The sequence below is a fragment of the Danio aesculapii genome, chromosome 11 (assembly GCF_903798145.1).
Source record: "Danio aesculapii chromosome 11, fDanAes4.1, whole genome shotgun sequence".
In the NCBI taxonomy this organism is placed as follows: Eukaryota; Metazoa; Chordata; class Actinopteri; order Cypriniformes; family Danionidae; genus Danio; species Danio aesculapii.
In genome coordinates, this window is record NC_079445.1 from 18315756 (window position 1) to 18335350 (window position 19595).

Consider the following 19595-nt stretch of genomic DNA (forward strand, 5'->3'; position numbering starts at 1 on the left):
GAAGCCCCATGCAGACATGGGGTGAACATGGGATGTGACTTAAACAAACATCCTTCTTACACTTAAGTGACAGTTTTAACCACTGAGTCACTCAAATGGTAATTTCTCAGAGTCACTCTTTATTAGTATGGTTTCCACTAAACACACTTGATTTTTTTTGTTGCAGTTTCTCAAAGTAGCATCATTTTAAGCTGACTTTAGCACTAAGCCCTGTGTGAAACGATGCATTTCCCTGAAGTTAGGGGTGCTCTGACCTGTAAATGACAAACAAACCACATACTTTAAAATATTAAGATAATGTGATTGAGCACACATACCTATATATAAAAAAATAAATAAAATAAAAAGCAAGATTAAGACCATGATAGAAGGCATCAGAGATGGTTTCGTATTTTAAAGCAAGAGTTTAAATTGGACATTTGCATGGATTACATTTACCTACTCTAATAAGTGTACTGTAAGGTAGCAGCAGTTGTTCTTTAATAAGCTGGTGTAGAAGCTACAAGTGTTAAATTTCTAATCGAAAGAATTTTTACCCCCCCCCCCCCCCCCCCCCCCCCCCCACTTTAAAATAAAAAAGGTAGTCATGACTTGCATTTTATGGGTACCATGGTATTACTGTACTATACTCTAGCCTTATGGGAAAACTTAAGACGAATAGACCAAGCAGCAGCCAGGAACACATTGCCATGTTGAACTTTATTAAGCTTAAAAATTGACCTAAAACGGCTTTCCAGAATCAAATCCACATTTATTTCTTTCCACGAGACATGGAGTTTGACCGAGGAGAAATTAGTATTTGTGGACCAGAGACTGACTTTCGAGGTACCTGGGGAACAAAGGGGCTTTTAAAACCAGTGTAGACTGGCTTAAAGGGCATTGGAAAAACTGGATATTGTTGAATCTGTGGGACAGCTGTGGTGGGCGGTGGAGGTGTTGGTTGGAATTGTGCATATTCATAAAAAGGAGGCAGCATTGGGTACCAGGACTGTTGAGACTCAGGGTACCAGTGTCGATGATGGTGCCTTCGTCGTGGAGGGAAACCTCCATAGTAATAAGGGTAATACATTGGATATGGATTGTAAACCGGAGCAGGAGTTGTAGGTGGTGCAGCAGGAGGAGCCTGGTTCCAAGGGTACCACCAGGGGTATCCAAACTGGAAATATGGATACCCTAGTGGAAATTGTGTGGGGGCAACAGTCGGTGTGGATTCTGTTGCCTTCGGGCAGGAAAGAACCACTTCTCGATCATCCAAAAGCAAAGTCAAGTTCCAGTCAGTGTCCTGAAAATGAAAAAGGAACAGTCAACTGCACAGAACTTTTGCTCAGATTTTACCATAAATTCACTGCCAATGCTTACCTGACTATCCCAACAGCTTCCAGTAAACAGTGCAGTCAACACCATTGAGCCACCAACATTATCCAGGGTAAATGAGCACATGGAGGATGTCAGAAGTAGAGGCATCCATGATCCAGAAACTAAAGTTTTACGGGGTGGGGTTAATAAATAAAGCCAATTTTGAGGAAACAGAAACAAAGCCACTTACCTTTTACAAGAACATCATCTGCTCTGACACCAAGTGAGACGATCATCCCAGAGGAGGTGCAGGACACCACAGGAAGGCGAGGACTCACAGGGCAGGACATTTGCACTGGAGCCCCCATTATAATGAGTGGCAGCACATAACTACCACCCTATTAGATGAGGATGAGGTTATTCAAGGTTTAAGGATTACAGCAGAACAATGGCACACCTGTCAGCTTTAATATTCAACCTAACCTGTTGTCTGACGTTACATCCAGTGTATGGAGCAACAAGAGAGACATCCCTGCGTGCCCGCTTCAGTGAGAACCCACAGCTGGCTGGCATCTCAGACAAAGACACTAGTGACCCCTCTCCTGATGCAGGGGGAATTCAAGAATTAAGACTGAGGGGTGGAAATATACATACACAACCCCATTCACACAACTTGCCTCTCTCAACCAGAAAGTGTGGTGTTCGGTGTCCTTTAATATTTAAGGTCATCGAATCATTTCCACACTGGAGAGAAGGACCCAGTCGTTGCAGTTTAGCTTTTGCCAGCCGGAATCGTTCTTAACACACAATTAAAGTGATGTTATTTACCAAATTTAAAGTACAGTAGGTCCCCATTATAAAATTAAATCATTTGTTACCATCTTCACTTGACTGTTCAGCTGACCCAAGTTTGGAAGAACCCTTTTTATCATCAAACGCTGCACTTTGACCACCAATTAAAAGTTTGCCAAAATGGATTGTGTCTCCAGAGACTGCTCCATTAGCACCAGTTTCAGAAAAGGCCTCTGGACCAGCCATTGAAGAACTAAACGACATCACAGCCATCATGAGAAGTAAAACACCCTTTGTCCAAGGCATGATAAGTCCACTGTAACTCCCCTATGAAACCTAAAAACTGTTTTTCTTCACAGTTTAAAAAGTGATCTTTAACTCTAAAGATTATAAAGATTAGTAAGACATACTTGACTTTTTGTAGTCACTTTTGACACTGATAGACCAATCAAATCTGTTCATCAATCAGCTTGATGTTTTCACCTGTGCCTCATTCACCTGAGAGTAATGCAAGGACTATATTTGGAATAGCACATTCTGCTGGTAAAGACATGAAGTGATGTGATTAGACATCAGATTACTAAAAGAATATTTAGTTATATCTCTTTAATAGAGTGTGGAAATCAGGAAAACTTTTCGTTTTGGGAACATCATGACAGAATTTAACCAATTGTAAAGCCAGTAAAAGATGAATAAAAACTTACAGACCAAATGCATTAACATCTAACCTTTGTGAACTAATGGAAAGGATGATATTAGCAAGGTTGAATTATATTTTGTCTGGAATCAAATCTTTTTAGGTTTTTTAAATATTATATATATATATATATATGTATATATATAGCGAGAGATCAATATGATGTACATACCTGCAATATATATATATATATATATATATATATAGAGAGAGAGAGAGAGAGAGAGAGAGAGATCAATATGTATAAGAAAGCAATTTGAATTAAACTGAATATGATTTTTAGAATTGAAATTTTTTTTTATTGACTTCATTTAACAATGATAAAAATGGTTTCATACAGTTGGACCTGTAATTGCAAAGTCTTTAATGTCTAAAATAAATGAAAGACAAGACGATTAGAAAACTGCTTGGAAAATGAATATTTAAATCTAAATAGTTTTAGATGGAAAGCAAAAAATGAAAATCTTAACATTAATAAATGAATGGTGATTTTCAGGTTTCAGAGACTCATTGACAGGCATGTATCTATAGATACAATATTAAACAAATTGGATCAGAGATACATACTTGCGATATGAAGATACACACACATCAATATGTTCAACACTTCTCTGGTGTTTATTAAAAAAAAAAAAATGTAAATAAAAAAACACAATAAGATTTTTTGCAGTATTACGGAGTACCAAGCAGAAGGAATGAAACGTAATATATTTTTAGTCATGTGTTCTGACTCATTCTCAGCATTATCTAGTTTAAAGTGCTAAATTCTTGACTAAAGAACTTATACAGAATTGAAACAAAAACAGTGGTCCTGCTCTGCTCCACAGATACCTACATAGAACTAGCAGGTAATAGTGAATCCAGACAAGTTAATTTTGCAGTGAATAAAATTAGAAAGTAAAAGAAAAGAGGCCAGGAAAATAGGAGTTTCAATTTTTTTTTTTTATTAAGCTTAAAAAATTGACCTGAAACAGCTCAAGTCTTTCAAGAATCAGAGTACCTCTACATTCATTTCTTCTGTTTGCGAGACCAGTAGATGGACAAAGGTGAACTAAGACTTTGAGGATTAGAGACAGACTGAGCTACTTGAGGCCAGAAGGGGTTTTTAAAACCAGAGTTAAAGGGCATTGGAAAAAATGGATATTGTTGAATCTGGGGGGCAGCTGTGGTAGTTGGTGGAGGTGTTGGTTGGAATTGTGCAAATTCATAAGGAGGCAGCATTGGGTACCAGGACTCTTGAGACTCAGGGTACCAGTGTCGATGATGGTGCCTTCGTCGTGGAGGGAAACCTCCATAGTAGTAAGGGTAATACATTGGAAATGGATTGTAAACAGGGGCTTGAACTGGAGCAGGAGTTGTAGGTGGTGCAGCAGGAGCCTGGTTCCAGTTAGGGTACCACCAGGGGTATCCAAACTGGAAATATGGATACCCTAGTGGAAATAGTGTGGGGGGAACGGTTGGTGTTGATTCTGTTGTCTTTGGGCAGGAAAGAACCACTTCTCGATCTCCCAACAGCAAAGGCAAGTTCCAGTCGGTGTCCTGAAAGTGAAAGGAACGGTCAACTGCACAGAGATTTTGCTCAAGTTTCACTAGAAGTTCACTGCCAATGCTTACCTGACTATCCCAACAGCTTCCTGTAAATGGTGCAGTCAACACCATTGAGCCACCAACACTATCCAGGGTAAATGAGCACATGGAGGATGTCAGAGGGAGCGGCATCCATGATCCAGAAACTAAAGCAGAACAAGTTGGGGGTAAATTAATACAACCAACTTAAGAAACGGAATGAAAGTAGCTTACCTTTAACAAGAACATCATCTGATCTGACACCAAATGAGATGATCATCTCAGAGGAGGTGCAGGACACCACAGGTAGGCGAGGACTCACAGGACAGGACATTTGCACTGGAGCCCCCATTATAATGAGTGGCAGCACATAACTACCACCCTATGAGATGTTGATATTTGGAGATTTAAAACTTCAAAGTTTAAATGATTGGTGCAGAACTATGGTACACCTTTCAACTTTAATATTCAACCCAACCTGTTGTCTGACGTTACATCCAGTGTATGGAGCAACAAGAGAGACATCCCTGCGTATCCGCTTCAGTGAGAACCCACAGCTGGCTGGCATCTCAGATAAAGACACTGGTGACCCCTCTCCTGATGCAGGGGGAATTCAAGAATTAAGACTGAGGAGTGGAAATATACATACACAACCCCCATTCACACAACTTGCCTCTCTCAACCAGAAAGTGTGGTGTTCTGTGTCCTTTAATATTTAAGGTCATAGAATCATTTCCACACTGTAGAGAAGGACCCAGTCGTTGCAGTTTAGCTCTTGCCAGCCGGAACCGTTCTTAACACACAATTAAAGTGATGTTATTTACCAAATTTAAAGTACAGTAGGTCCCCATTTTAAATTTAAATAATTTGTTACCATCTTCACTTGACTGTTCAGCTGACCCAAGTTTGGAAGAACCCTTTTTATCATCAAATGCTGCACTTTGACCACCAATTAAAAGTTTGCCAAAATGGATTGTGTCTCCAGAGACTGCTCCATTAGCACCAGTTTTAGAAAAGGCCTCTGGACCAGCCATTGAAGAACTAAACGACATCACAGCCATCATGAGAAGTAAAACACCCTTTGTCCAAGGCATGATAAGTCTACTGTAACTCCCCTATGAAACCTAAAAACTTTTTTTTTTTTTTTCTCCAAACTTTCCTAAGAATTTCTAAACTCTAAAGATTATAAAGATTAGTAAGACATACTTGACTTTTTGTAGTCACTTTTGACACTGATAGACCAATCAAATCTGTTCATCAATCAGCTTGATGTTTTCACCTGTGCCTCGTTCACCTGAGAGTAATGCAAGGACTGAATTTGGAATAGCACATTCTGCTGGTAAAGACATGAAGTGATGTGATTAGACATCAGATTACTAAAAGAATATTTAGTTATATCTCTTTAATAGAGTGTGGAAATCAGGAAAACTTTTCGTTTTGGGAACATCATGACAGAATTTAACCAATTGTAAAGCCAGTAAAAGATGAATAAAAACTTACAGACCAAATGCATTAACATCTAACCTTTGTGATCTAATGGAAAGGATGAGAAGGATGTTAAGAGTTTATATATATAAATCTCTCTCTCTCTCTCTCTCTCTCTCTCTCTATATATATATATATATATATATATATATATAGAGAGAGAGAGAGAGAGAGAGAGAGAGAGAGAGAGAGAGAGAGAGTGTTAAATATAATGTGTATGAAAGCAATTTGAATTAAACCAAATAATATGATAGTAATAGAATTGGACTAAGAATTTTTTTAATTGATTGAACCATTCAAGTAAGTGTGGGACCCTTATGCTCAAAGATATTTACAACTTAAAATGGTGGTTTCTCTACAAGGCAGTGTGTGCAGCCCTGCTTCATTTAACAATGATAAAAATTGAGTTTAATACAGTTGGACGAGTGATTGCAAAGTGTTTATATGCAGATGGAGTATTTTGGAAAAGAATAGAAAATTACTGTATATAAAATAATGTAAGTATTGTGGATTTTGAATTTCGGTTGAAGTACAAATTTTCATTGGTAAACTAACAGACTGTATCTGAATTAAGATTTTTAGGTATTTTAATGGACTTAAAACAGTTGCAAAACTAATTCTACAGAAAGTAGATAGATGTAAAAGATGAGTGTCAATGTTTGATTGGAATAGTTTGAGGAGCTTAAAATGAATCTACAGTTCACTTATAATATTAGATTATAGTAGTATGAGTTGCCAAAAAGCTTCAGCATCATTGTTGGTTAAGGTGAATTAAATACAAAACCAGACACAGATTATACTGTAGAGCATTTAAACATTTTCAGGTTAAAATGAATGAGATGGCATTAAATCTTAGTAGGTTGAAGCTGAAAATTATGCATTGGGACTCTGTAAAAAGCCATTCAGAAAGACAAAAGAGGATTACAAAACTGCTTGGAACATGAATATGTAAACATAAATATTTTAGATGGAAAGCAAAAAATAAGCATCTTTAAACTGGAATAAATAATTGTAATTTTTCAGGTTTTAAAGAGAATCGTAGACGGGCATGTACAGATACAATAGTAAACAAATAATTAGATCAGAGATGCATATCAGCAATGCACACACACACACACCGGCATTAATATAAGTTCTCAATACTTTTTTTTGGTATAGAACAACAAAAAGAGCATTTATTCATCTATCAATATTTACAATATAAAATGATTGCAATATTACTGGGTCATCAGTGGGAGGAAAAGATTAATATATCTAAAGTGGTTATATGTTCAGACTCTTCCTCAACATTATAGCTCAAAAAGTGGTAAATCCTTAAGACATTTTATCAGATATTTTACACAGCTTGTACAGATTTCTAACAAAAACAGCAGTTATTTTGTGTGGATATCTGCACATATAGCAGGTTTATGAAGTGATGGATGCAGATAGAGTTTAATTTTCCAATTAATAAATTATAAATAAAATGGTTAATTTAAAAAGGTGTTTAATGAATTGTGGCAAAAGAATGTGATGGTGAGAATAAATCTAATATAAAAGACAACATTCTATATTCACACACTTCACTTAATAAATCATTTCCTCTGAGTCTCAATTTTATCTTAAATGTAATATTCCTAAAAAAATGATCTTGCATTGATAAAGGATATGATCATGAAAAATGTATAGAAGCTCGCAGAAGCACTTCATTTAGGAATTAATCAGATCTCACAGGTATTGTTAATAATGATACAAATATAGATGCTTCTCCTGTTTAAGTATCTCAGACAAAGTACAGGATTTTAATATCTATTATTAAGTTTTCTCTGTGTTTTTATAAGACTTTCTTAAAGGGTCACGAAACACCAAAACACATTTTTTGAGACGTTGACAGTCATATCTGTGTCCCACGCTGCTAAAAACACTATTAGGACACATATATTTCACAAAAAAGTGAAAACTGGTTGTTTTTGCGTTATTTCGAGCTATTTTGTTCTTCCGGTTTTAAAAAGAAATTTAGAAGCTGTGTCACGGCGATCAGTGGTGTAGTCCTAAAAAAAAGGTGGTGTACTATTACCCACCCAACCCGCCCATGCTGTATTATAATATTTTACCCGAACGTTTCAGCGAGACATCATTCAGTTAACTCCGAAAAACAAATTAAGATGAGAGTTAAAAAAACATTTGGTATACAGTTAAAGGGGATGCGAATACACGTAAATTAGGGAAGTCTAATCAGCTAAACAAGTGAGTATACCGAGGGTATACGCAATTATTGATCCTCAGAAGTCGTAATACCCAGACAGCTAGTAGAAAAAAGTAGGCATACTGAGTATACGTGTGTGTAGCCCCGACTACACCACTAATGGTGATGAGATCCCTCTGTAAATTCCAGCGAGGAGACTGGCTGTCTGTACAACGTGACGTCTTTAAGTTTTTATCATTAATTCAAGACATAGACTTGGTTCAATCCAACCAGCGCGCTCTACTGTGTATGAGGTGCAACTTCATTAATATGCATGATATAGCTTTGAAGACTTTTACCTGTTACAATGTTCAGATGACAAAGAGACGTCACGTTGTTTTGCCAACTGTAATTAATACAAGTGGAAGAAGAAGAATTGTTTGGAGATATGGGTCGTCAGTGTTGCATTTATAAATGTGCTGCAACGAAGCTTTTGTTTTCAATTCCCCACAATGAAAGTGCAGCTGGACTCACGTGTGGATTACAGTAGTCTGCTAACATGAGACAAAAATACGTTTGTAAGGATCATTATTTACCAGAGAGTTTTTTGCATCTGGAAATGGTGAAATCTGGATTTGCACTCGTCTCCTTTTAAAACAAGATGCTGTTCCAATTTATGTTAATTGTTTTGTCTCTACAGATTTGGTAAGTGTGTGATTAGTGTTCATTGATTATTCAATGATATTCAGAGGCAAAGTTAGTTAGTATTGTCAGCAGTACTCTTTTAGTTTTTAAAGACATACCTTAGTCAAAATGATTTAGTTACTAAGTTTACAGTACGTTAATATCACTACAATATTATCGACTGAAAGATCCGCTGTAAATGCTGTTGTCCGAATGTAAACACCTTAATCAAACTATTACCGTCGTGTAGGATTTTTGCTGCATTTTGTGACAGGATAGTCTATACACACACACGGCTTATTGATACTACTCTCTGCACCTACTGAGTGCATCTAAGTTACTGAGAAATGCGGAGGGATTTTTACCCCACCCTTACAGTGTGTGATATCAAACATTCCATTAAAACTACACTTTTCCAGCAGTTCCTTGCATCCAATGTCTTGTTTGTCATGGGGGGAATGCATGACATGTTCCTGAATGAAAGTGAAAGTTCCAAACTGCAGTTAAAGTCAACAAGTTAATAATTTGGCAAATAATTTGATTATTGATGTCCATGTAAACATAATCACTGTCTATGTCCCCTGCGTCTGTGTGTTGTTTTGCCTCTGTGAAAATCAGCGCGTGCTCGAACTGAAACTCCCCTTTTCATACAAACCCTTCCCTCTTTCGCCACTCGACACTCCCACCTAAACAAAGCTGGACTCTGGCTCAGGTGCGCTTTGCACTCTACAAGCGTACCGCGCCAAAGCCCAAGTGAACTATGCTTTGGCACACCTCTTCCAACTGGGCCAGCCAACTGAACCGTGCCTGAGCCAGATTCAGAGCACTCACACTTCTCAAATGATCCGGGAAACGGGCTTAGCACAGTTCGGATAGCATAGTGCGAGTAGGCCCTAAAGCTAGTTTGCCAATCAAAACAAAATATAAAAGAAAAAATTGCTCCAAACTAGTATGCTCACGTAATATTCAAAATTCATCTCATAAAAGTACACGACATATTTAGATGAATTCCACAAAAAAAAAAGTAAATAAATGGCCCCTTGTATCAGTTTAATAAATATTTTAAGATGAACAGTCAAGAGTTTAAGCTAATTTGTTAGGGCCTATAACAAAAAAAAAAGTGGTTCATGAAAGATGGTATCTGAGTGTAATTACTTTATACACAGGCAAAATATACAGTAAGTGGGCTGGCATATTTGGAAAGGACTAAATGTACAGACAAGTGTACAATAAAAAAGGTAAAGAAATTCTCAAATGAGATTTTGCAGTGTAAATTGTTTCTTTTAATTATTTTCTTTCAGATCACCAAGAGGCATGATACATTTTACACTTCCCACTTTTAAAAGGAAAAGTTGACTCATTCTATGGATCACATGGTATTGCTTAACCACTCTAGCAGTACTTGACACATGGCAAACCCTCATGATGCATTGAAGCAGGAACAATGAAAGCAGCAACCAGGAAAACTTGAGTTTCTTTTAGTATTAAAATTAACCTGAAATAGGCCAAGTCTCTACCAGAAGCAGAGTACCTTCACAATCATCTCTTCAGTTTTCAAGACCAATCCAAATAAAAAAAAAAATACTTTGGACACAGACTTGAGCATACTGGGGCCAGAAAGGGTTTAAAACTACTGTACACAAAGGTATTGGAATATTGGTAACTAATATAAAAAAATAAAAACCCTGCCCAAAGTGTCATTCGGTTATGGTTGAGCATCATTAGGGTCTCAAATTAGGAGTTACAGCTAAGCATCAAAGTCACCTTTGGAGTTATTCATAGAAACATAAAATAGCCATAAACCCAAATGCAAAGTATAAGTTTAAGTTTCTAGAAATAAATTCAGAAGACAAACAACCAGTTTAAAGGAAAGCCAGGAAACAAATTTGGTCTCAAGAGGCTTTATTAGGCTTGCATGAGTTACAACAGTTCAATTCCTGCAGCATTAGAGCACCTCTACATTCATCTCTTTTGTTTACGAGACCAGATGGACAAAGGAGAAACAGGAATTTGAGAATTAGAGACAGACTGAGGTACCGGAGGCCAGAAGGGGTTTTTAAAACCAGGGTTAAATGGCATTGGAAAACGCGGATAGGGTTGAAACACGGGGGCAGCTGTGGTGGGCGGCGGAGGTGGTTGGAATTGTGGGAGTTCATAAGGAGGCAGCATTGGGTACCAGGACTCTTGAGACTGAGGGTACCAGGACTCTTGAGACTGAGGGTACCAGTGTCGATGATGGTGCCTTCGTCGTGGAGGGAAACCTCCATAGTAATAGGGGTAATACATTGGAAATGGATTATAAACAGGGGCTTGAACTGGAGCAGGAGTTGTAGGTGGTGCAGCAGGAGCCTGGTTCCAGTTAGGGTACCACCAGGGGTATCCAAACTGGAAATATGGATACCCTAGTGGATATTGTGTGGGAGGAACGGTTGGTGTGGAGTCCGTTGTCTTCGGGCAGGAAAGAACCACTTCTCGGTCTCCCAACAGAAAAGGCAAGTTCCAGTCGGTGTCCTGAGGATGAGGGGAAAGGTCAACTGCACAGAACTCAGTTTTCACTAGTAGTTCACTGCCAATGCTTACCTGACTATCCCAACAGCTTCCTGTAAATGGTGCAGTCAACACCATTGAGCCACCAACAGTATCCAGAGTAAATGAGCACATGGAGGATGTCAGAGGGAGCGGCACCCATGATCCAGAAACTAAAGCAGAACAAGTTGGGGGTAAATTAATACAACCAACTTAAGAAACTGAATGAAAGTAGCTTACCTTTAACAAGAACATCATCTGCTCTGACACCAAATGAGATGATCATCCCAGAGGAGGTGCAGGACACCACAGGAAGGCTAGGACTCACAGGACAGGACATTTGCACTGGAGCCCCCATTATAATTAGTGGCAGCACATAACTACCACCCTATTAAAAGGTGGATGAGGTTTAATGATTGGAGCAGAACTATGGTACACCTGTCAGATTTAACATTCACACTAACCTGTTGTCTGACGTTACATCCAGTGTATGGAGCAACAAGAGAGACATCCCTGCGTGCCCGCTTCAGTGAGAACCCACAGCTGGCTGGCATCTCAGATAAAGACACTGGTGACCCCTCTCCTGATGCAGGGGGAATTCAAGAATTAAGACTGAGGGGTGGAAATATACATAGACAACCCCATTCACACAACTTGCCTCTCTCAACCAGAAAGTGTGGTGTTCTGTGTCCTTTAATATTTAAGGTCATCGAATCATTTCCACACTGTAGAGAAGGACCCAGTCGTTGCAGTTTAGCTCTTGCCAGTCGGAACCGGTCTTAACACAAAGGTATGTTATTCACCAAAGTACAGTAGGTCTGCATTTAAAAAAAATAATAATAATAATTAAAATCAGATACCTTCTTCATTTGATTGATCTGTTGAAGTAAGTCTGGATGCATCTTTCTTATCAAGTACTGCACTTTGACCACCAATTAAAAGTTTGCCAAAATGGATTGTGTCTCCAGAGACTGCTCCATTAGCACCAGTTTCAGAAAAGGCCTCTGGACCAGCCATTGAAGAACTAAATGACATCACAGCCATCATGAGAAGTAAAACACCCTTTGTCCAAGGCATGATAAGTCTACTGTATCTCTCCAATGAAACCTAAAAAACTGTATTTCTTCACAATTTCAACAGAGATCTTTAACTCTTAAGGTTATAAAGTTTATTGAGACACACTAGACTTTTTGTAGTCACTTTTGACACTGATAGACCAATCAAATCTGTTCATCAATCAGCTTGTTGTTTTCACCTGTGCCTCGTTTACCTAGAAGTTAATGCAAGGGCTGAATTTGGAATAGCACTGGTAAAGACAAAATGTGTAGTGAGGTGATCAGACATTTATCAGATAAATCATAAGTTATATCTTTTTAATACAGTGTGGAAATCAGGAAAGCCTCCCTCTGCTTGTAAGCGTGAAATAATTATTCCAAATTTAAAGTCTGGAAAAGCTTATTGGCAAGATACAGACCAATTGTTTTAACATATAAACTATGTGAACTAACTGATTTAATGGTAGAAGCAAAATTGAGTTATGTTCTGGGTCCAACCATCTTCATCATTATTATTTTACTGTTTTAAACAGAGAAAGCGACAGAGCATAATATGGTGTTAATAGTAAGGTTCAAATATAATATACATATTGAAATTGGATTAAGTATTTTATTTTATTGACAGAATCGTTCAAATAAGAGTGGGATCCTAATATTCAAATATATATATATATATATATATATATATATATATATATATATATATATATATATATATATATACACACACACAACTAAAAATGATACAAGGCAGTGTATGCAACCCTATTGCATTCAACGTAATGATGAATTATGTTCTAATACTGTTGTATAAGTGATTTGAAAACAAGTAGAAATGTGTTGCCTGTATAAGAAAGGGTGCAGAATGCTGTAGCTAAAACGCAATCGTGGATTGATAATTTTTGTTTAAAATTTTTTTTTTTTTTTAAAGAAGAAAACAAAGACTGTTAAGTTACAAAGTATGTGAATGTGGTTTTTTAATAGACTGGAAGATATAATTTGCATGTTCAACAGACTGTAGATAAATGTAAATGAAATAATGTAATGAGCTGCAGCTGGCGCAGTGATACTATCTGCGCAGCACCTGAAAATAGTCCCCAGCAGGCAAGTAAATGGCATGGTGAGAATAAAGAACATTTTCAATGTACTCCAAAAAGTGTTGGAAGCAAAACAGTTGTGAATAAAAAAACAACAACATTATGTAATCTTGGAAATGGACGAACCACTTAATCATTGCATACAATAGGGAAACATGAGTCTAAATTTGATGTTAAATGTTATATTTCTGAAACAGTTGATAAAGTGTGAAAGTTTACACTTTGCAGAAGCACTTCATATATTAGGAATGTCACATCTCACCTCGGGTATTGTTAATAATGATGCAAATATGCTTAATAGCCTGTTTAAGTCTCACAGAAAAAGTGTTAACGAACATGATTAAAAGATTTATTGTTAATAAGTTTTGTGTGTGTTTGTTTATTAGCTTTCCTTTAACATTTGTGCTTTTTGCTCCATCCTAGTTGGTGATGGTATATGTAACTAAAGGTTGTTTGCCAACCAAAATAAAATATGAAAGAAGGATTGCTCCATACTAGACTGCGTTCCAGTCCACTTTTAGACACACTCAGGAACTTCTATTCCCTTTCCCAATACGATACCATTTTGATGTGCATTCCACTTGATCAAATGAACGAAGGAAGTTTACATGGACAAACCATCGACCACTCATTGTGACCAAGGGAGCAAGTCAGCTTCATATGTTCACTCCAGTACCTACTGTAAATGTCCCAGAATGAGTGAAGTCACAACAGTTGGTTCACAAGTGCCGAAGGGTTAAGGAGATTCCATTTAAACCCTTTCAGATGTTCCTCCAGTATTGGACACTTGTGTAGCATAATCAATGACGTACAGCCAAGAGAACGAGACAGGGGGAAGTAAACAAGTGAAGGGCATATAAAATTGTACTGGAATGCAGTTAAAGTATGCTTTTTAAATACAGTCTAGAAAAGTAAAAATACAGAACATTAGTGGATGAATTCTAGGGCAAAAATAAATAACTAAAATCTTTTGTGGTTTTGCATAGTCTAAGATTTGTTCTTGTCCAGAGATTGAGCTAATTTCTTGGGAAAACTCTAAATGTTACAGGATTAATTTTTAGAGTTAAGAAAAAAACCCAAAGGAATTTAATCAGATCGCATAAATACAATGATGCTGATCACCAGCTCAGTCTTTGATTCTTAATGTCAGTTTATACTTGTATCAAGGGCACATGAAAGGTCTGGCTTTGCACAGTCGCTTACCCTTCACCTTTATCCTGACATGGACCTGACAAAAAAAAATTTAACCACAGAAGTATGGCTGGACTGCAGACGAAGGCACAGGTCAAAATTTCAGCAGTGGAATGTCCCACTTTCAACCTCTATGCCTTCCAGTAATTAGCACACCACAGTTTTCTCCACTAAGTGAGATGTGAATATTTCATAATTCATGTGCCAATTATGCAAATCTCACTTTTAAGAACTTTTCACCATTTACGTCAAATGACACATTTAACTTAAGTCAAGGTTCATCAATCTTTACAGGTCAGATATCTTACTTCCAGTCTAGATGCCATTTCCAAGTGGTTAGTAAAAAGAAATCACACTTTGAGGTACACAACATGGAGTTGACATTACATGCATACAAAAAGCAAATCACATGCTTCGGAGACATTGTGATTAATTAAGTGAGCACATTTCACAGTAAAACAAAGTTCTATTCATGAAAGATGGCAGGGTTATTTCAAAATTTAAGTTGATTTTAATATTTAATAGTCCTAAAAGTACACTCTGTATAGTCAAGTGTACAATAAAAGTGATGCTAATTATTCTTAAAAGAAATTGAATAGTATAAATTGCAATTGTTTAATTGATATAAAAAATAAATTGACCAAAAAAAAGCCTCCAAAACTACTTAATTTGGTTTAAAATAATAATAAACACAACAACACACCTCACATGGTATTGCTTAGCTAAAGCATAACCACAACCATTAGCAGCCTGAAAAACAGTTCACATTTTATTAGGCTTAAAGTGAAACTGAAGACTAGTTACCAGACATGTAGAAAGAATCCATCCAAACAGAATTGAGACTATAGGGATTGGAGATAAGCTTGTAAGGGAACTGGGGCCAGAAGGGGTTTTTAAAACCAGTATACAAATGACTAAAGGACATTGGATGAACTGGATACTGTTGAAAGTGGGGAGCAGGTACAGTTGGTTGATATTGTGGAAATTCATAACTAGAAGGAAATCTGGAGTACCAAGGCTGTTGATAATGTGGTGGTGCTGGAGGGTACCAGGACTTATGCTTTATTGGTGCCGCAGGGTACCAGGACTGAGGCTTTGGTGGTGCCGCAGGGTACCAGGACTGAGGCTTTATTGATGCCGCAGGGTACCAGGACTGAGGCTTTGGTGGTGCCGTAGGGTACCAAAACTGAGGCTTTGATGGTGCTGCAGGGTACTTTGCCACAGGTCACCAGGACTGAGGCTTTATTGGTGCTGCAGGGTACTGTGCCACAGGTCACCAGGACTGAGGCTTTAACGGTGCTGCAGGGTACCAAAACGGTTTAGGCATTTGTGGTGGAGGGAAACCTTTAGAGTAGGAAGGGTAAAACATGGGAAATTTTGGAATAACAGGAGCAGCAGTTGTAGTGGGTGGCACAGTGGGAGAAGCCTGGTTCAAATAAGAATTCCACCAGATCCCATAAGGGAAAACTGGATACCCTTCTGGAATGGTTGCGGTAGGGGGAGCTGGAGGAATGGTTGGTGCTGATACCATTGGGCATGAAAGAACCACTTCTTGGTCCCCAAACATCAAACGCAAGTTCCACTCAGTATCCTGGAGGAAGAGGTGAACAATTAACTGCACAACCTATTCTTTTAATTCACAGCCAACGCTTACCTGACTATCCCAACAGCTTCCAGTAAATGGTGCAGTCAACACCATTGAGCCACCAACATCATCCAGGGTAAATGAGCACATGGAGGATGTCAGAGGCATCCATGATCCAGCAACTACAAAAAACACAAGTAAAAAACATCCTCAACTTGGTTAATAGAGAGGTTTAAAGTAACTTACCATTAACAAGAACATCTGTTCTGATGCCAAGTGAGACGATCATACTAGAGGAGGTGCAGGACACTACAGGAAGGAGAGGACTTACAGGGCAGGACATTTGCACTGGAGCCCCCATTATAATGAGCGGAAGAACATAACTACCACCCTATTAGAAATGGAGGTAGAGGTCACTTTAACCCAAGGTTTATTGATTGGAGCAGAACTATGGTACAACTGTCAGATTTAATTTTCCCACTAACTTGTTGTCTGTCGTTACATCCAGTGTATGGAGCAACAAGAGAGACATCCCTATGTACCCGCTTCAGTGAGAACCCACAGCTGACTGGCATCTCAGGCAAAGACACTGGTGACCCCTCTCTTGATGCAGGGGCAATTCAAGAATTAAGACTGAGGGGTGGAAATATACATACACAACCCCATTCACACAACTTGCCTCGCTCAACCAGAAAGTGTGGTGTTCGGTGTCCTTTAATATTTAAGGTCATCGAATCATTTCCACACTGTAGAGAAGGACCCAGTCGTTGCAGTTTAGCTCTTGCCAGCCGAAACGTTCCTAAAACACAATTAAAGAGATGGTGTGTACCATATTTAAAGTACAGTAGGTCCCCATTTAAAATTTACATCATAGTTACCATCTTCATTTGATTGTTCTGCTGACGCAAGTCTGGATGTTTCCTTTTTATCATCAAACGCTGCACTTTGACCACCAATTAATAGTTTGCCAAAATGGATTGTGTTTCCAGAGACTGCTTCAATAGCACTTTGCTAAGAACTAAATGACATCACAGCCATCATAAAAAGTAAAATGCCCTTTCGCCAAGACATGGTAAAACTACTGTAGTTCGCCAGTGAAAACTAAAAACTAGAGTTTCACAGTTTATTAAGAAATCCTTAACTCTAAAGATTGTGAAGTTTGAGTCTGGGCTTTTTTTTGTTGTTTTTTTTTATCACTAGTGACACAGACAGACCAATTAAATCTGTTCCTCAATCAGATTGCTGTTTTCACATGTGCCTCCTTAAGCTGAGAATTAACGTAAAGGCTGAATTTGGAGTACTCAAAAGGCAGATCATTTCCCACAGACCAGGTTTAAGAATAGTACCAGACTAAAATGTAAATGTGAGATGTTTCAAATGAGAGAAACTGCACCGATCAATCTTAAACATATACCATTGTCTTTGATTTGTCTCAGTGTGGACACCAATAATGTTTTAGGCACATTTATAAAAGGTACTTACAGTATATGTCTTATTTGACACTAACTGGCCTAAAACTGGCTTATTCTAAGCAGTGTCTGTGAAACAGGCATTAGTTCCTTCAATAAAAGGACTCAGTAAGTTATACTTGTAATATTTACTTTATTGTAGTACAGATTGTAAAAAAACAGGATTCAGTGCCTTCTTAGGACAAACAAGAGTAAGTTGATGAAACAAATCAATGTACATACAAACAGAGAGAGGGAGAGGGAGAGCTTCTAAAAATGGGCAAATTACTAGGTTTTAAAAATAAACTGGATATGTTATCATAGAGAACTGTTTTTGACTATTAAGAAATTAATTATGGTAAGTTTAATTGTTGGTGTTTTGTTTTTCAACCTCTCAGTTGGTGCAGGAGCACGTGTTGCTGATTTTAAGAGTAATTAAACAGTATTTAAGTCTTTGAAATATCTGCTAAATAGCGAAAGTTTTTAGCTTAGTTTTTTTCTATTCACAAAGCTGCTGAAACAAACTTTTACTAAGTATTATAGAGAGGTTTTAAATTACCCATTACATTGTGTTTTATTAACAATTCTAAACCTACCCATCACATTAACGTAAAAAAGTAATTGTTTTTTAGTGTCACAAACATTATGCCACAATGATGTGCGCATGCCCAAATATCTACAGCAGTTTCCCTTAGGTTTACTGTAAAATACTCTTACAGCAAAAAATATTATTTGAACATTATTGGACATTATAACTATGGACATTATTTTTAAACGTTTTGTCCTAAATCGACAATAGTTAGTTAGGAGCTACTTTTCGTCTTCAGAGGTTTTGGTCCAGTTCTTGATGTATGACTAATGCCCTGACAATGCAAAATGTCATTATTTTTAATTAAAGTCAACAAAATAAACACCCCTCTCCTTTTTACTTCATCCATTACATTCTAGTTAATAAAAAATATAGGTATCAAATTACTTAAATAGAAAGATTCCTGTGTCTGTTTAAAAATCTGCTATTTTGCAGGTGGAAAGTGCTAAAGTGCTAAACTTGTTAGTAGTTCAAAGACTAGTGATGTCATCTCCACTTGCTATGCTGGTGCAGTCATCTACAGTGACCCTCGGGATGGCAATATCTCTCTCCCACACTTTTCTAATGGTCTCTGGAGTAAAAGAAGCCACGGGTTCAATCACAGACACTTGAGTCCGCTGTAATGTAGTCCCAAGATGCTCTGGGGAATCAAGACTTGAGCCAGCATCTAAAGCCCACCTATAGGCCTTGTTAGATGTTGTGGTGGGTGAGTCAACATCCTCGCAATGTGGTCCACCTAACCCCTCGTTCTGAGTCCAGGTGGCTGCTGAAGGTGTGAAGATGGTACCTACACCAAGCATGTGAGCGTGATGAAGGGCACTATCAATGCTGTGATGGAGGTTGACAGGAGAAGGGGGGTGAAGGTCAAATTCAATAAGTGAGAGAAAGCACTCATGTTCTTGCCATTCTATACCATTCGTCCACAGCGGAGAGGCATGGTAGTCGTAACTGCTGCTGTACATGACTCCTCCATCGATAACTCCAGCATTGTCATACCCAGTCATGACTGAAGTTGTTGGAGTTGCTGGGTTTTGGATCGCTGACTGGCTGACATTTGCACAAAACTGCTTATGACCTTTCCAGTTATTTGGCAACAGTTTAGCCCAGCTCCTGTCTGGTCTCCTCCAAGGCCCCATTGGTAACCTGTCCAACAGCCTGTTCCAACTTGACCCCTTTTTCCCCTTCCTCGTTCTCTTAGCTGTCTGCTTACTTGCTTGTGGTTTCCAGAACACTCGGGATCCCAGTAGTAGAAGAGAAAAGCTCCAGGCCAACTCAAACAGTCGTGCTGAGAGTTGCCCAAGCCACCAGCCCCATCTGAATCTGCGCCAGTCACCAAGTAAACCATACAGCCAGAGGAAACTGTAGGTTTGCAGAGCACAGGAGAGGACTCCAAGGATGGTGCACAGCAACAGTACACGCC

The 19595-nt window shown here is 38.2% G+C and overlaps 2 protein-coding genes and 1 pseudogene across 3 annotated transcripts; all 3 read right to left on the bottom strand.

Moving 5' to 3' along the window:
• Positions 1 to 680: 680 nt before the first annotated feature.
• Positions 681 to 5515, bottom strand: LOC130237425 (uncharacterized). 2 transcript variants are annotated; one of them, XM_056468359.1, is made up of 7 exons: positions 5226 to 5515; positions 5025 to 5144; positions 4830 to 4948; positions 4586 to 4733; positions 4400 to 4518; positions 4027 to 4324; positions 681 to 1011 (listed from the first exon to the last, which is right to left on the bottom strand). In XM_056468359.1, the coding sequence occupies exons 1-7, from the start codon at positions 5443 to 5445 to the stop codon at positions 752 to 754; spliced, it is 1284 nt and encodes a 427-aa protein (XP_056324334.1). In that variant the 5' UTR covers positions 5446 to 5515; the 3' UTR covers positions 681 to 751. The 2 variants fall into 2 exon arrangements, with proteins under 2 accessions (XP_056324334.1, XP_056324335.1); XM_056468360.1 differs by lacking the exon at positions 681 to 1011 and having other exon boundaries at positions 3715 to 4324.
• A 5035-nt stretch (positions 5516 to 10550) lies between these two features.
• Positions 10551 to 12355, bottom strand: LOC130237555 (uncharacterized). The gene is made up of 6 exons (XM_056468535.1): positions 12071 to 12355; positions 11869 to 11988; positions 11675 to 11793; positions 11451 to 11598; positions 11265 to 11383; positions 10551 to 11195 (listed from the first exon to the last, which is right to left on the bottom strand). Exons 1-6 carry the CDS (start codon positions 12285 to 12287, stop codon positions 10647 to 10649), a joined length of 1272 nt encoding a protein of 423 aa, XP_056324510.1. The 5' UTR covers positions 12288 to 12355; the 3' UTR covers positions 10551 to 10646.
• A 2994-nt stretch (positions 12356 to 15349) lies between these two features.
• LOC130237817 (uncharacterized) lies at positions 15350 to 17209 on the bottom strand (annotated as a pseudogene).
• Between the last annotated feature and the right edge of the window lie 2386 nt (positions 17210 to 19595).

Excerpts from the sequence above, each read along its gene's own strand:
- LOC130237425 (XM_056468359.1), bottom strand. The coding sequence starts at position 5,445 with ATGCCTTGGACAAAGGGTGTTTTACTTCTCATGATGGCTGTGATGTCG. Across the intron at positions 5,145-5,225 it reads TGAACAGTCAAGTGAAGATG|AACGGTTCCGGCTGGCAAGA; the intron begins GTAACAAATTAT and ends TTGTGTGTTAAG. Across the intron at positions 4,734-4,829 it reads GATGTAACGTCAGACAACAG|GGTGGTAGTTATGTGCTGCC; the intron begins GTTGGGTTGAAT and ends AACATCTCATAG.
- LOC130237555 (XM_056468535.1), bottom strand. The coding sequence starts at position 12,287 with ATGCCTTGGACAAAGGGTGTTTTACTTCTCATGATGGCTGTGATGTCA. Across the intron at positions 11,794-11,868 it reads ACACTTTCTGGTTGAGAGAG|GAGAGGGGTCACCAGTGTCT; the intron begins GCAAGTTGTGTG and ends CCCCTGCATCAG. Across the intron at positions 11,196-11,264 it reads GAAGCTGTTGGGATAGTCAG|GACACCGACTGGAACTTGCC; the intron begins GTAAGCATTGGC and ends CCTCATCCTCAG.